Source organism: Garra rufa, chromosome 1 (assembly GCF_049309525.1).
Source record: "Garra rufa chromosome 1, GarRuf1.0, whole genome shotgun sequence".
Taxonomy (NCBI): Eukaryota; Metazoa; Chordata; class Actinopteri; order Cypriniformes; family Cyprinidae; genus Garra; species Garra rufa.
Window position 1 is genome coordinate 17,843,391 of NC_133361.1, and position 17,345 is coordinate 17,860,735.

A 17,345-nucleotide genomic window follows, 5' to 3' on the forward strand; every position below is an offset into this window, starting at 1 on the left:
GTTTTTTTTCCAGGTGTGTTGGAAGAAAAGAGTGAGTGCATGAACAGATAATGTATCCAACTAAGTGGCATCTGTGGAATAGTTCTAGCTTGGTGTCATTCTTATGCCATGTTTTTCATTTAAATGTCCAGTTGTAGTGCAAAGCTATAAAAAGAAACGGAAGCAGTCTCAGAAAAAAGGATGCAGTTAGACACAGGAAATGGTGGTTCGCATGTAATGGAGAGTTTTTTTATAAAACTGCTTCTTATTAGCAACCAACGATCTTATCATTAGCTGACTTATAACAACGGTTTAAAATGTGTATTCATGTCATGTTTCAGTTATCTTCAGTTATTTTGTAATAATGGAAATTACAGCATGACGTGAATTCACTCTCTGAACTGGACACACCCATCCCTCTCATGAATCTAAGCTTTCATTTCACAGTAAACGTTATTCCTCCAGGAAGTATATTCTTTGTGGCAGTAGATATAACAGCAATGAATTGTCTGCAGTTGGGTTGATGGCTGTTTTAAATTAAATACAGTACTTGCAAAACAGATTTGCACAACTTTATATTGTTCCTTCAGGCATAAACAACTCTACAGGAAGCTCTTCAACTACAAAAACAGCATGCAGGTAAAATAGCTTAACACTCTGTATCAAGCTACTATTTTTTACATTTTGCCATTTTATTTTCATTTTTGTTTGAGTTACATCTCTAACCTGTGTTTTTTTTTTTTTTTTTTTCTAGTGTGAAGATACCCTATCTTCGGCATGAAACAACCAAAAGCTCTTAATTTCTGCTGAACAACACAGAGATTTTGTCTTTGGCTGTGGTAAGACAAATGATAATTCAACTCATTATTATTATTTTAGCATTTAGTAAAGGAGACTAGGGATAGTTTTGATACTTATTAAAATATTAATTACTGAATACCAGTAATTATTATTTACCTTTAATTTTGATATCACGTCACATTTGTCTGTAACAAATTAGTTTTGAAACCTATAACTTATCCCTGACCTGTGAAAGTTAGTTACAATAAATACAAGTAATGCTGTTATTACAACCAACCCCTTTGCTGCAGGGTGTGTTAAAACAGTAATAGAAATGGAATAACTAGATAGAATATAATATGTATAACTTTCTTCTTTGGAACACAAAAAATAAAGAAAGAAAGAATAATTAAGTGTTTGGAGCTGATCCATTGTTGTTTGGATTCCATTGTATGGCAAGCCGTTTTAGCCTAAAATGCACTTAGTGTTACTTGTCGTAATTGCATTTTTACTAGTAACAATTCAATTAGAGAGCTCTATAATTTATTTCCTACTAGTAACAATACCAATTAGATAGCTCTCTAATTAAATTCTTACTAGTAACTATTCCAATTACAGAGCTCTACAACAGAATTTTTACTAATAGAAATTTCAATTAGAGAGCTCTACAACTGAATTCTTACTAGTAACAAGTAAGGGATAATGTACAGGCAGCCAGTAGTTATCGCAGAAATAAGCCCCGACAGTGTGATCAGGACCCGACGCGAAGCGGAGGGTCTTGTATCACACTGAAGGGGCTTATTTCTGCGATAACTACCAGCTGCCTGTACATTATCCCGCTTATTACACGGCTACTTGCCACATAAGGAAAAAAACTGGACATGAATATGAATTTGAAACCTTTTATTGGCATATTTGTTTTAAATTAACATATTTATCCTTCCGCGAAACGATATAGTACCACGTGACTAACATTCAAACTATGTACGTTAGTAAGACAATTTAAATAGATTAATGTCGAAATTTTCCATTGTTAATTGTGGTTGTCCAGTGTTTGTCACAAGATGGCGCCAAACGGTAATCTTTGTTGGCACGGAGGGATTTTAAACATACAAGTAGTACCGGCTATGCGTTATTACTTTGGAGCGGTGATTATTTGAAAAGAACGAACCTGCAAATGTCTCAACTGACCAATCAGAATCAAGCATTCCAAAGAGCCGCGTAATAAGTCCAGTTAGAGAGCTCTCTAAATCAATACTTACTAGTAATAATTCCAATTAGAGATCTCTCTATTTCAGTTTTTACTAGTACCAATTCCGATTAGAGCAGTGGCGGAGCCAGGATGTTTTGATAGGGGTGGCCAGGGAGGGGCCAGCAACCAGTCTGGGGTGGCACAATAATCTTCATTATTTCAATATAAAAATGTGTTTGACTATAAAGTACTGCACTGTTTTAGTGACTAAAACAAAACTAACTAAAATAAATTTCAGTTAATTATAATTGCATGCACAGTTTGCTGCTTTAATTGCCTTTTTGGTAATTTCATGACTTAACTGACGATAGAACTATGCTTGTAGTTTCTTGTGTGCTTTATTTATGATGAAGCGCTATGCGTGGCCTCATATTCGCGTAAAGTTGAAGAGTGTGCGCAGTAAGCACAGAGAAATTGCTGACAGGACAGAAAAGTTTGTTTTACTGACATATAGCCTAGGGGTGGGAATCTTCAGGCACTTCACGATCCGATCCGATTCTGAGAGTCACGATCCGATTCCAAAACGATTCTTGATCTACATTTTTCCCCCAATTATTTTTTCTGCTGTGCAAAATACATCTTTACAACTTTACATTTTAACAAAATGTAAAATTGCAGTTTCAATGCTTTTTGTTTATAGTTGGAATCTCTGTAAAATTAGGTGTGTGAATCTTTACTGGTTTCAAGATTCAATTTAATTACTTTACTGCACATGGCTACATTTTTATAAAATTTATTTAGTGCCAAATTTACTTCATTTTTTAAATTATATAAGCAAGGTACTTTTTAAAACGATTACTTATTTAAAATAAGTGTTCTTTATGTATCAGAAAGTTTACAGACAATAGTTATTGTTATAGTATCTTTAGACCAAACCTTTTTGGTCTAAAAAACACCAATAAAATCAGAGAAGAAATCATATTTTATTATTTCCTCTTTTGCCTCTGTTTGTTATTATAAAAAAAGGAGTATATATTTAAAGGAAAGGAGGTGAAGTGAGGCCAAGTATGGTGACCCATACTAGGAATTTGTGTTCTGCATTTAACCCATCCAAGTGCACACACACACAGCAGTGAACACACACACCGTGAACACACACCCGGAGCAGTGGGCAGCCATTGCTGCGGTGCCCGGGGAGCAGTTGGGGGATCGGTGCCTTGCTCAAGGGACTCACCTCAGTAGTGGTATTGAGGGTGAAGAGAGTGCTGTACATTCACTCCCCCACCTACAATCCCTGCCGGACCTGAGACTCAAACCTGCAACCTTTGGGTTACAACTCCAACTCTCTAACCATTAGGCCACGGCTGCCCCCTATATTTGTGTGTGTGTGTGTGTGTGTGTGTGTGTGTGTGTGTGTGTGTGTGTGTGTGTGTGTGTGTGTGTGTGTGTGTGTGTGTGTGTGTGTGTGTGTGTGTGTGTGTGTGTGTGTGTGTGTGTGTGTGTGTGTGTGTGTGTGTGTGTGTGTGTGTGTGTGTGTGTGTGTGTGTGTGTGTGTGTGTGTGTGTGTGTGTGTGTGTGTGTGTGTGTGTGTGTGTGTGTGTGGTATTCATCACGTTGTGGGGACCAAATGTCCCCACAAGGATAGGAATACCAGTAGATTTTGACCTTGTGGGGACATTTCTCAGGTCCCCATGAGGAAACAGGCTTATAAATCATGCACAATGAGTTTTTTTTGATGAAGTAAAAGTATGCACAATCTCCTGTGAGGGCTAGGTTTAGGTGTAGGGTAGGTGTAGGGCGATAGAAAGTACGGTTTGTACAGTATAAAAACCATTACGCCTATGGAATGTCCCCATAAAACATGTAAACCCAACATGTGTGTGTGTGTGTGTGTGTGTGTGTGTGTGTGTGTGTACCTGGTATTCATCACGTTGTGGGGACCAAATGTCCCCACAAGGATAGGAATACCAGTAGATTTTGACCTTGTGGGGACATTTCTCAGGTCCCCATGAGGAAACAGGCTTATAAATCATGCACAATGACTTTTTTTGAGGAACTAAAAGTGTGCACAATCTCCTGTGAGGGCTAGGTTTAGGTGTAGGGTAGGTGTAGGGCCATAGAAAGTACGGTTTGTACAGTATAAAAACCATTACGCCTATGGAATGTCCCCATAAAACATGTAAACCCAACATGTGTGTGTGTGTGTGTGTGTGTGTGGTAGGATGTTTTTTTCCCCATTTGATTTAGTCGAGTTAGTTGTGCATCAAACACAGTATCATTTACAGCAATCGAGATCTTGAGATCTCGTTTTTCCGCTTGGGCGAGCGCTTCTCGGACAGCTTACCCCGCGAATGAATCACTCGCATGCCAGCAAAACAAGAGAATGCGCGTCGATCCTGAGGAGTCATAGCAATAGAGCGGACGCAATAAAGATGTGGAGAATCTGCTTGCCCCGAAGATTCCGTAACTGACATAATAGACTTACAGAAAATAAATAATTTGACGTACAAATAAATAATTTGACGTACTTATTCCCAACTCTTTATGAAGCTTTAAGTTACATCTCAAATGATAATTGATCAACTTATGTTTTTATTAATTAAACCCGTGAACGCATTCTCTCAGACGGCCTAGGTATGCGAAACATTAGCAGCTTATATTTACGGAACGCCACTAATGCACAGATCTATTTCGATATATCAGATGTTTTGTCCTGCTCTGAAAACATAGCTGACTGTATGTAGCCTACAGTTTCGTATAAAACTATTCGAAAATGCAAGTGCATTTAACCACATCTGCGATCAGGACGAAAAAACACAAAGTGCACATGAAAGTCTGCCAGCGCGCGAGTTTCGTGCATCTAATAGTACTGCATTCCAAAGGCATAAATTAAAACATATCTTAAGTAAAACACTGCGGGTAAAAACACACATTGTCAAGCAATGCGCACGTGTCTCACAGTGCAAAATCTGTGCAGGAATTAAGCCTGCCGCGTCTCTAGCGCGCACATGTTTCATATGCGGGGAAAAAAAACAAGCTCAGAATTGATTTTGAAATATTAAGAATCGATTCAGAATCGTTGAAGAGAGAATCACGATGCATCAGAGAATCGATTTTTTCTCCCACCCCTAATATAGCCTAACAACATCTCATCAGACCGCAGTTCACTGTTGTTCTGCTGATGCTCATTTAGGTCCTGTACTTTTTCCGTTTACGTTTGACTCGCGCCTGGTGCTGAAGTACACGTCTCAAAAGTCTCTCTAATTAGCATTGTTAGTAGTAGGAATTGAATTAAAGAGCTCTCTAATTGAATTGTTACTAGTAAAAATGCAATTACGATGAGTAACCAGAGTATATTTTAGGCTTAAACGGCTTGCCATACCAGTGTGCTTAAAAATAGCAGCTTTTGTATTCCACAGAAAAAAAGAAAGTCGACATGAGGGTGAGTAAATTATAAACTAGTAATAATCAGAAACACTAATTAAAATTTCAATATGTAATTTTATATTTGTTCTATGTATGTAATCTGTGGAGGAGATTATTATTCTGTTCAGTTATTACAGTATAAAATTGCCCGTAGTTTATTTCATTATTCAAATCTAGATTTACATTGAAAACGTGCTTTCAAAAGACTTTTATAGTTAAAATGTAAACTTTCTCATTTGTTCAGTCTTTGTTACAGATTGTCATTTTCTGCACAGCCATGATATTCCTAAACTTTCTTTAAATAGGGTTTTGATTCCATTATAGACTCAAGGCAGATGAAAGGTCAGCATATATTTTTTATGCTCATTATCTTGTAATCCCATGAGATACCATGTCTGTTGCAGAATCTGCATTAGTTTATTAGGTTATTAGTACATTAACTGATGAACAACCATAAGCGATGTTGAAGCAACCAAGTAATAAATGTAGAATTGTGGATATAACATTTAGTAAACCACACTGTAAAACGTTTTAACCAGTTTCAACTTAAAAACTTAAGTTCAGCAGCTACCTTAACATTTAAAGTTAAATCAACTTAAAAATACAAGTAGTTTCAACTCATAAGTTAAATCAACTTAAAAGTACAAGTCATTTTGTCGTGAGTTGAAATGACTTGTAGTTTTAAGTTGATTTAACTCAAAATGTTAAGGCAGCTGCTGAACTTAAGTTTTTAAGTTGAAACTGGTTAAAACTTTTTACAGTGTAGTAACCAGTTCTGAGTCTGAAAATTGAAAAAGAATAAGTTTAATAAGTAACTAGATATTGGAGAATATGATCCACATCAAGTTTTTTATAAAATAATTTGTTTACAATATGTTTGTTTGCTAATGTTAATTTTCTTTCAGAATAATGAGGAGATGGCTGTCTCATCTGAACTTCCAGCGGACATCAATGAGTGGAGCAAAGACCATGTGAGACAATGGATGCTCAAGATAAAAGTGGATGAAGAAGATGCAGAGATTTTGTACAAACAGAAAATTAAAGGAGCTAGTCTTCTCCTCTTGGAGGAAACTGATCTTTCTCGCATTCAAGGCTTATCATTCGATGCTAAAAAACTGATTATTCACAACATCGGTCTTCTGAAACAAAAGACTCAGACGCAGAATGATGCAGTGACTCAGTCTTGTAGCTTAAAGCCTTACCCTTTCAGTAGATTTAATGCTGCTCACAGGTATATAAATAATAGTATTTTAGATGTGACTGAAACTGGTCCTATAGACCTCATACAACCGTGCCATGAATACAAAGCCTTCATCAACACAACAGAAGATGACAGAATGGAAAAATACACTTATGAAGTAATTCGGTTTGGAGCAGCATGTATGAATAGTCGCACAAATGGCACCATTCATTTCGGAGTGGCAGACAAACCACATGGGCAAATTCTGGGTATTAGTGTCCAGAGAACAGATGACTTTGACAAACAACAGTCACATGCAATTGAAAAGCATTTCAAATTGGAAAGGTCTGTTCAAATAGCAAAGAGGTGTATTAAACCCCCACGATTCGTTGAAGTTCTCAAGGCTGACATGACATCTGCAAGAAAATGTGTTATTGAGGTAGACATAGAGCCGTCCTCAATCGTCTGTGAAGAGCTTTATTTTAACACATATGAAGTAGAGAAAAAGAACAAGAAATGCAAGAATAAAGACAAGATGCCTGAGTCCAAAGCAACAGGGAAGAAGAGTGATAGCAAGTCTTTCTATGTAAGAGATGGCAGCAGCAGCAATAATCTTATTACATCAGATTCCTCAAAGTATGACAGATATATTGCTAACATGCCACAGTTGTCCAAGTTGAGGAAGGATGCTGAAGAAAAGCATCTCTTTATTGTCAAAAACAGTGTGCAAGGCTCTAAACTGTGTGAGATGATAACAGGAGGGACACAATCTTTGGACAGGTCACACTTTGAACAGTACATTGTGGTGGCTAACAAGTCCCATCCTGTTCAGCTGGAAAACCTGAGTTTCCTTCTTCACATGGATCTAGTGGCTGTTTTGGATTTTGATCCAGAATCTGCTGAAAGTGGCTTGAATAAGCTGTTTGAAGATAGAAAAACCAATCCTCACTCACCAGCTCAATATAAAATCACTGGTGCAGTTGAAGACATAGCAAACAAGTTAAAGCTGACCAGGAATACAAGCTGGGTTTTCTGTAATGGAGGTATTAATGAGGAAAGCCCCTCTGATGCTGACAAATGGTCAATTGAGAAAGGATCCTCTGTGCGTGATGTTGTTTCTTTCCTGTGTCGAAAAGATGTTCTGCCTCACAAGAAATTTCTCACCATATTCTTGCTATTAAGTCAGGTGAGCAATGGAAAAGACCCTTTGCTTGAGACCTTCAATATGTTTCTACAAGAGTTCAATGGAGGAAACCAAATCTTATGCATTAGTGACAATGAAACATCATACACCTACTGGAAGAATCTCATTGAGGACAGATGTGGAGTTGACATCTCTACAAGATGCATTTATGAGCTGAGTTTTGCTGAGGTCAATGGCACTGTGCTCAATCTGTGGTCAGAGAATCGCAAATCAAGCCGCTTTCTTCCTTGTGGTGGTGGCAGTAATGTTGTGCTCACCAAGAAATCTGAGGACTCCTTAGAAACACTGAGTGTTCTTTGTGTGAACCAATGTGATGGAGGAAATGAGGACAAACAACATCATGAGGAGGAATTTTATAAGGGAGGGAAGGTGTCTTGGTGGAACTTCTACTTCTCAGAACAGCCCGGGTCAATGCCATTCATCAAACGAGACAAATTCAGCTACATTGTCGACACTATTATTCCAGACATATGCAGTCGGAAAGGAATGTGTGAGTTTTTCAGCATTTTCCATCTTCCAGGCTGCGGTGGCACTACATTAGCCATGCATGTTCTATGGACACTCAAGGATAAATTCCGCTGTGCAGTTCTGAAGGACACAACAGATGATTATTCAACTATAGCTGAACACGTGGTGCAGCTACTGACTTATGAGACTAAAGAAAAACCTACACGAATTCCTGTTTTGCTCATGATCGACGATTTCCTGGACATCTCTGATGTAAAAAAACTCCAGCTTCAGATTGGGGAGGAATGTTTGAAGCAAAACATTTTCTCAAAGTCTCCACAGGTCATAATTGTCAACTGCATGAGAGCTGAATCCTGTGAACAGACGGATGATGCAGTTTTCATTGGAAACAAATTATCAAAGCAGGAACAGGAACTGTTTGAGGAAAAGCTAAAGGAGTTTAAGAGAAACAACACAAACACTACAACGTTTTATGGCTTCATGATTCTGAAGAATAACTTTTCCCCTGACTATATTCATGGTATTGTGAAAAACACTCTGAAGGGTTTCAACTTCCAAGACAAACATGCTCAACTTTTTGCTGTTCTCGTCCTCCTGAATGTCTACTGCAAGAATGCATTACTGTCAGTCTCTACATGCGAAGAGTTTCTTGGTCTGCAAACAAAAACATATTTTGAACCCTGCAAGGTTGAAGATGGATTTGAGAGGTTTTCCAATCTTTTGACAAGATGCACAGTCAATTCCAAAATTAGATTTGAAGGTGTGACTGTGATTCACCCAAGTATAGCTCAATGCTGTTTGAAAGAGCTTTCAGCTTCTCATGGGGTGACAAAAGCAGACATCGCTAACCTTCTGCTCACAACAGGCCTGTTTCATGAGTATGCTCTAGGAAAACAAAAATTAGTGCAGGATGTTCACAACATGTTGGTTAAGAGGCAGTATTTGGCTCAGGCTGAAGACTCACTTTTTTCACCTCTTATCCAAGATACAATGAAGGAGACCCCACGGTTGGAAGAAATTGTTCTACAAAATGCAGCAAAGTGCTACAGAAAGGATGCAGTAATATTCCAGCTCCTCGCCAGGTACTATTACATCAAAAAATCTGACTTTAACACAGCCATGATTTGGGCAAAGAAGGCCAAAGGCCTTTCAAAGGACAGCTCATACATGTGCGATACAGTGTCGCAGGTACTTGTACGTGAGCTCAAGCAGGCTGTTCGAAAAGACAAAGATGATCCCATCAAGCCAGAGAGTCTTGAGGAGTATCTTACATTGGCTAGATCTGCAGGAGAAGCTTGCAAAGAAACACAACAAACTGCAAACAAAGAGGCCATGATTCAATTGCAGAGACTAAAGGACTACAATACCTACAACACCGCTGGTTATCTTGGTGAACTTCAAACTGCAGCTATTGTCATACAAATACTGAAAAAGACACCACTGTTTAACTGCCTTGGTGAAGTCCTATCGGGTAAAATTGCCTTTGAAGATTTGCCAAGGAAGATCCCTGAACTCAAGCAATATTACCATGTATTGCAGAAGCATAAGAGTTATCTTCAACAGCTAAAGGGAACAATGAAGCAACATTTCTATGTTCTTGACAATTTTTTTGTCAATTTAGTACCCTTTTTTGCAGAGAGTAACAAACAAAAAGAACGGACAAAGCCCAAGGTTTCCAGGTACTTTCAACAGTATGTAGACGTCTTTTGTAAAATAAATTGGAGTGAGCAGGTCAAAAATGAGCGCATGAACCTCACAGTTAAAATTGAGCAGACACACCAATGTCTGGAGAAGAACAAGGGTGATTCCTATACTGGCCTTCTGGAATATTTATATGAGAGAGATTCTGCATCAACTCTTGAAGAGATCATCCAGCAGTATGATTTCATTCTGAAGTGGAAAGAGCCTAGAAACTTGATGGACACTGTCAACTTCATCTATGCCAATGTTATTCTGGCCAACATCAACCCTGAATCTCAATACATCATGCCCTACCAAGGCCTTCGTAACTTGCTACTTGAAATTATCAACCACCCCACACCCTTCAGTCAGATTCTGCCATTGCACTACATCACAGTTTTATTGTTACGGCAAGAGGACTGTCCATTACAAAATTTTGTGTCACAAATGAAATTGTCCTATTTAAAAGACCTGAAACCTGTGTCTAATGGAAAGAGAGCAGCAGTCCATTTTTTCTTAGGGAAGGATGAAGGTTATGGTGGCCTGATTTCCCATAGGGATATAAACAACTGTTTAGGATCTGAGCAGAACATCTCAACAAAATGGGATGATGAAAAAATATGGAAGCAAGTGAGAGACTGTGAGAAACTTTACAGAGTTTCTGGTAAAATTTGCGATGGCTTTATCAGTGTTGGAAATGTGAAGGTCGATCCAATGTTCAGAAGCCAGTTACATAAAGAATTTGGCACAACAGTGACATTCTTCATCGGGTTCTCAATAAATGGACCAGTTGCACTTGACATAGACTTTGAGTCATAAGGGCCACAAAGCTGATCTAATAGATCTGACTGATGACTTGAGAAACATAAATGAGAAAACTTTCCAGTTTAAAACAAAAACACTCAAGTCAAAGGAACCCATGGATCAAAGCCTGTAGATATTTTTGATTTGACTCAATATAATCTTACATCTTTTTCATCAATCTTTAAATCCTTAATGTTGCATGTTTTTGTACTCATTTTGTTTGTTTTTCTTTATATGCATTTTACATATTGTGTCTTACTGGATTTGACATATATATTCATAGACATTTATTAATTTTTCATATATTCATTATTTTTTATAGACTTTGATTTTGATTGAATTGATACTTCAAGAAATGTCCATAAAAACAGGGCCCGATGTTCCATGCTAATATGAATGGGAACTTTTCATTTGGATTTTTCACAGGTGTGTTACATGTATTTTGAATTACACTTAAAATTGCATTTTGTGTTGTGCTATAGGGCTGAAGAAAACATTTTCTGCCAGAGCATTATTTGTTTTTATACAGATTATTTAATTTTTTTTCCATTTGTTTCTTGATAAGCCTCATTCTGCCTCTGTGCAAGATAGTACATGTTTTTTTTTTTTTTTTTTAACTGCTGGAACAAAGAACTAACTATATTATAGTAACTGTCTACATTCTAGGTCTTTAAGGTCAGCAGGCACTGTTATAGGAAGCAGTCCATTCCTTTTGCTTGTGATCATAACACTTGTTTAACTTGATTTTGTTAAGACAAAGGTTATCCAATAAACCTATTTCTTATCACTTCTTTTCCTGGCTTCTGCAATCCTCCTGCATCTAGTCATTTGAAATCTGTTATATGTGTGTGTTGCTTTTCATTGCTTTTCAGTTATTTCAAAACATCTTTGCAAAGCATTGAGCCATACAACCATGGTAAGTAAAAAAGTAATCCACTATAAATCTGCTACAAATTCTAGTTAAAATTCTTTAAAATAGTCCAGTTTTCCTCATTTGTTGTCATACAAAAGTCATGTTTATATTAATATACTATTTATTAAAACTAAGGCATCTAACTGTATATAAAATAACTTTATAGATATAATAGTCCAGGTTTTCTCATTTAGACAGCAAAGAATGTCATGTGTCCCCATAATTGAATGGCTAAATAAATATACTAAGCAATGTTATATATATATATATCCCCCAACCCTGATGTGTGCTGTTACACATTTGTTAGTAATATTTTTGCACAAATTCACTCTTAACTATTACTCTTATTCTACAGCATTCTATTACAAATTGTTCCTCCTTCTTCATCATCATCTTCTTTTTAACTTGCGGGAGGCAACTACTTTTTAAAGTGTATAACCACCACCTGCTGTACTGGAGTGTGGACCAGAGTTTGTATTATCTTGATCAAACAAACAAACAAACAAACAAACAAACAAACAAACAAACACAAAAACACCACAATACGTTTATTAATCCAGTCTCTTTCAGAAAAATAAGTAAAGCTTTATATGCCTGTAACAGACTTTAATAAGAATTATCTTTGTTTTGTATGTTAAAGATTGTGTAAGGATCACTTTATTTCCGTTGTTTATGTGAGACTTTTATTTTGAAACGGAATCTGCTTTTCACGGCTAACAAAGAGTAGTAAGAAAACAGGAGGGGCTGAACACGCAGCATTGCCCACAGTAGATGGAGGTAAAGCTCTATCTAAGAATGCGAGCCGCCAATAAAAACGAGAAAGTAAGAAAACGGTATGGAGAGCGTACGCTTTATGACGGCTTAACAGAACTCGTGCACAAAAGGACGGTTTGTTTATTCAGCAACCCCGGAAAAGGCATAAGGTTTGTGTAACTGTATACTGTTAGTTAAAAATAAGTATTTTGTGAAATCGCTGTAAATGTCTAAGAATGTTAATGTACATTTTTGTACCGCTTTTTTCAGCTCTTGCGATGATTTCTGAAGTAAAAGAACGTTTATAAAGCTTCAACTTTATTAACTGCTACAAAGCCTGTCCTTTATTTAATATCCATAAGACTTAATACATCCAGATCCACCCCATATTTCTGTAACTCTTTTAATCTTATTCTTTGCATGTTATATTTAATGCAGTGACAAATGACATGATCCACTGACTCATCTTCCGTTCCACAATCACACAAACCTGAAGGTTGCTTCTTCAATAGAAACATTGAAACAAAAAATATTTAACCCAGTGTGACCTAACCTACATCATTCTAGATATTATAATTTGCTCTCTAGGAGTTCGTCATATGTTGCTGTTTTATCAGTTTAACAGCATTTTATGTAATGATTTATTAAAGAACAAATGTTGTCTCATTTAAATCCTCACAGGAAAAATTAAAACAGGCTTGAATGGGACAATAGTGCTCTTCCAGTAAGAGTATAAAGCTCATATGTGCTGAGTTAGCATGATGATCTTTTAACTAGACTGGGAGTGAAGTATGTGAAGTATGCATGTATGATTGAGTGACAGTCCAAGTGGGGTCATAGAGAGCCTTGACACACTTTCACATTGACATAATCACAGAGGAAGAGACTCAACTACACCATGTGTTCAACTGGTTTAGAACGATAGCTACATTGATTTTTAAAGAGAGATTTACTCAGATTGAGCTCATTTCTGGAGAGCGCCATGCAGACAGAGAGCGGCAGGTGTTCTGGGACTGATCAGAGGTTTTAGTCTTAGGCCCCGATCAGACAGAACGACAAAATTAAGTGAACCGCAATTTTTGCTTTTTTTCATATAATTATGAATAATAATTTTCATCATAATAATAACAATAATTATTATTATTAGGCTATTATTTTAATAACTGGTTAGGGCTATATTTTGTTAACGCCTGATAATTATGCTAATAAAGTTTTGACTTTATGATAGTATTTATGCCTGTGTGTGACAATAAATGAGCGTGTTTTCATTTACAAATTAAACTATGGGAATGATTTATTCCACATTGAAACACTATAGTATATTTATATAGGCTAGTCTATTATTAGACAAAACAAAATAAAATGTTAAATTCAACTGCATTCCAGTAAAAAGCACAATCATATGTCGAGCATTTACAGTATCGTTTACATATAGAACGTTGAGTAAAGAGATTGGGGGGGAAAAACAAATATTAACGAAAATAAAATTATAACAAATGATAATAATAGTACAAATATGGAAATAAAGGGGATGGGACAGAGGGATGGATAAATATGTGTCTCGTAGGCCTATTTTATTTGATGTACTTTATGTAATATTTATTCATGATAAACTCCTTTCGAATGCTGGCTACATCGCGCATAGACAGCATTCATGTAGGCAGAGGCTTCGAACAGGAAATCAAGTCACACTAAAACAAACTATCAAACCGTCTGAAAGCCCGATCGGGAGACGCGAGGAATGAGCCATCTAAACTTGTTTAGTTTGCTTGCCGTCAACGCACATCATTGCGCCCTCATAACCGGAAGTAGAAGGACCGGAACGGAAAGCAGTCGAGGTGAGTCAGTGCCTCTTCATTTCTCTCTAATATGGTTGGAAATGAAATTTAACGAAATGTAGATGGTGTTAACTAACAGGGCAGTTTAAACAGTGACAGGATTCAGGTAACTAAGCAACTGAACGTCCGTTAAAGACGAAGTAGTATGTCCCAAAATCTGCCTACAGTTCTGCTACATTTCCTTTCTTTTTTTGTCGTCTTTCCTATTGGTTGATTTCCGCTCCCGTCTGCTCCCATTAATATTTTATCCTGTACCGTCCCAATCCCGTGAAAAATAGCAAAGATGACTCCCATCCCGCAGGAATCCCACGGGAATCCCGTGACCCGTGGGATTCCCGAAAAAATGTCAGCCTCTACCGTAGATTCCCCGCTGGAAGCTCCGGACAGCTCGAGAGGGACGAAGCCGCAAGAGATGCCGCCGCCCCTAGCACCCCGGTCCAGCGCGGGGAGCGCGTGCGGCCACCGGACTCCGCCCCTTACCTGGACCCTTCCCTATTGGACACTGCCCATCCTTCACGAAACCCCAGCACTCGAGGACACCAGATCCCCCTTTTATTTGGACACTTTATCCTCCCTTTGGACACTTTTCCCTTCATTTTCTGTTTAATAAAAGCCTCTCCGAGGCCTGACACCACACCCACTGTGTCTGTCGTTTGCTCCGCCCGCCACAATATATATATATATATATATACAGTCCCTGACAAAAGTCTTGTCGCTTATCTATTTAGTAGAAACACCTGCTATTAACTTAACTTTTAATTAATAAATTGGTGTTAGAAATAGCTCATATGAAAAGCTAAAACCCTCCCAAATGATGTTTAATGCACTGAAATAAATAAGCTTCACTTAGAAAAGATTTATCATTTAATCAAGTCAAAAAGGTCAAATTTTGGCAAGACAAAAGTTTTGTCGCCTATACAGAAATTGAACAGATTTACTGCAAATACAAAAATATGTCAGCAAATTAAGTAGTGGTGCTGTGAGATCCAAATTTTATATCTTGTATGACTTCCATGAGCTTGAAGGACTGCATCTATGCGGTTTGGCAAGGATTCATACAATTTATTGAAGTCATCAGGAATAGCAAAGAAAGCAGTCTTGCATGCCTCCCAGAGTTCATCAAAATTCTTTGGTTTCGTCTTCCATGCTTCCTCTTTCATCCTACCCCACACATGCTCAATGATTATTATGTCTGGTGACTGGGCTGGCCAATCCTGGAGCATCTTGATCTTCTTCGCCTTGAGGAACTTTAATGTGAAGATGGAAGTATGCGATGGAGCACCATCCTGCTGCAGAATTTGGCCTCTTTTATGGTTGGGAATATAAGAGGTAGCTATGATTTCTTGGTATTTTAGACTATTGATGTTGCCTTCCACCCTGCAGATCTCTTGCACACCCCCATACTGGATGTAACCCCAGACCATGGTTTTTCCGCCACCAAACTTCACTGTTTTCTGGGTGAATCTCGGATCCATTCGGGCTCCAGTACGTCTCCTGCAATATTTGCGGCGACTGTGGTGTAATTTAACAGAAAATTAATCTGAAAAAGCCACCTTCTTCCATTTTCCAGCGTCCATCCTTTTAGCAGGCTGTGGGCCGTGGCAAATGCCACGTGGTTTTTCAATTGTCTTTTGTTTAGTGCTGGCTTCTGGGCACTGATTCGACCATGGAGGCAATTTTGAGACAGAATCTGACAAACTGTTCTGGTTGACACAGGGACTTCAGGTGACCAGGTCTCGTGGAGCTCTGCTGAAGTGGAAAATGAGCTGGCCTTGGATTTTCAAGGCCAACAAATGGTCCTCTCGAGCAGTTGTCTTGTGGGGTCTGCCTGACCTGGGCTTGTAAAAACGTCTCCAGTCTCTTCAAATCTTTTTTTTTAACCTCTGTACTTGATGCTGAGACACATTAAGGTGTCTGCCACATCAGCAGTGGATCTGGTCTTCAGCCTCTTGATAATCCAAACTTTAGTCTCAGGGTGAATCTTAGGCATGTTTGCAGAGGTCTAGTTGCAGTTGATGTGAAGGTCTAGTGTACTGGGGTTCATTTTATACACACCTGAGACCTAACTGATCCATTATTAGTCACATGTGAAGCTCACATGTCAAGGCGACAACACTTATGTCTTTGCAAAAATTGACTCAATGGGCTTTACCAAGCTGTGAATATTAGAATACTTTTTTGCAGTTTCATTTTGCACTGAAACATTATTACAAAAGCTTTTGGGATTAAAATGAGCCCTTTCTTGTAAAAAAATCTTGATTAGAAATATATTTCAGCAGCACTTCAAGTCAATTTGTACACAAGCGACAAGACTTTTGTCAGGGACTGTATATGTATGTGTGTGTGTGTGTGTGTTAAAAAGTTAGAGCAGAGGGTTTTCTTTTAAATTCAAAAGTATAGCTTTAATTTAAAGTTTGTTAGAATTTTTTTTTTATAACATGCAGGAGAAAAATAAAAAGGCAAAACAAATGTTTTGGTTAATAAAAAATGTTGAAAAATGAACACCTTTAGAGGAAATGTCAGGCATAGGGGGGCCTTGCAAAATTTACCCGAGAAGAAGGGGGGGGCTCTGGTATAAAAAAGGACCCCTGTTTTTTTTTTTTCACTAAACTGGAATCGAAACTGGGAATCGAAAATAATCGGAATCGAAATCGATAAAATTCCAATGATACCCAACCCTACTCTCACAACACTTGGCTGTGTTTGAGAGGGAGAGACCATAGATCCAACGACAAAGAGGTGAGTGGTGCTGCTTCTCACAGAGAGACGCTGTATTCGGCTCTGAAGAATAGAACGATGGTCTATTTATACCTGGATGTCTGGGGCATGGCCAGCTATTCAAATTCTGCACACCCAATTTCATTAGCCTTTTCTCAAAGATATCAGAGGTGTCTGGGCTCCCAAGAGCGACGCCTAGTGTCGTACATTCGAAAAGGACTTAAGGCCATGTCCACACTAATACGTTTTCGTTTGAAAAGGCATCTTTTTCTCTCCAAAGAGAGCATTTTCAAAAAGCTCCGTTTTCCTTGACAAAAACGCCATCTCAGTGTGGACGGAAGGCCAAAACGGAGAGAAAAAGATGCGTTTTCAAACGAAAACGTATTAGAGTGGACATGACCAAAGTGGAT

The 17,345-nt window shown here is 38.0% G+C and overlaps 1 protein-coding gene across 1 annotated transcript; it reads left to right on the top strand.

Moving 5' to 3' along the window:
* The first annotated feature begins 486 nt into the window (after positions 1–486).
* LOC141331697 (sterile alpha motif domain-containing protein 9-like) lies at positions 487–10,728 on the top strand. Its single transcript, XM_073836734.1, has 3 exons — positions 487–618; positions 734–818; positions 6,283–10,728. Exon 3 carries the CDS (start codon positions 6,295–6,297, stop codon positions 10,726–10,728), a length of 4,434 nt encoding a protein of 1,477 aa, XP_073692835.1. The 5' UTR covers positions 487–618; positions 734–818; positions 6,283–6,294.
* Positions 10,729–17,345: the final 6,617 nt, after the last annotated feature.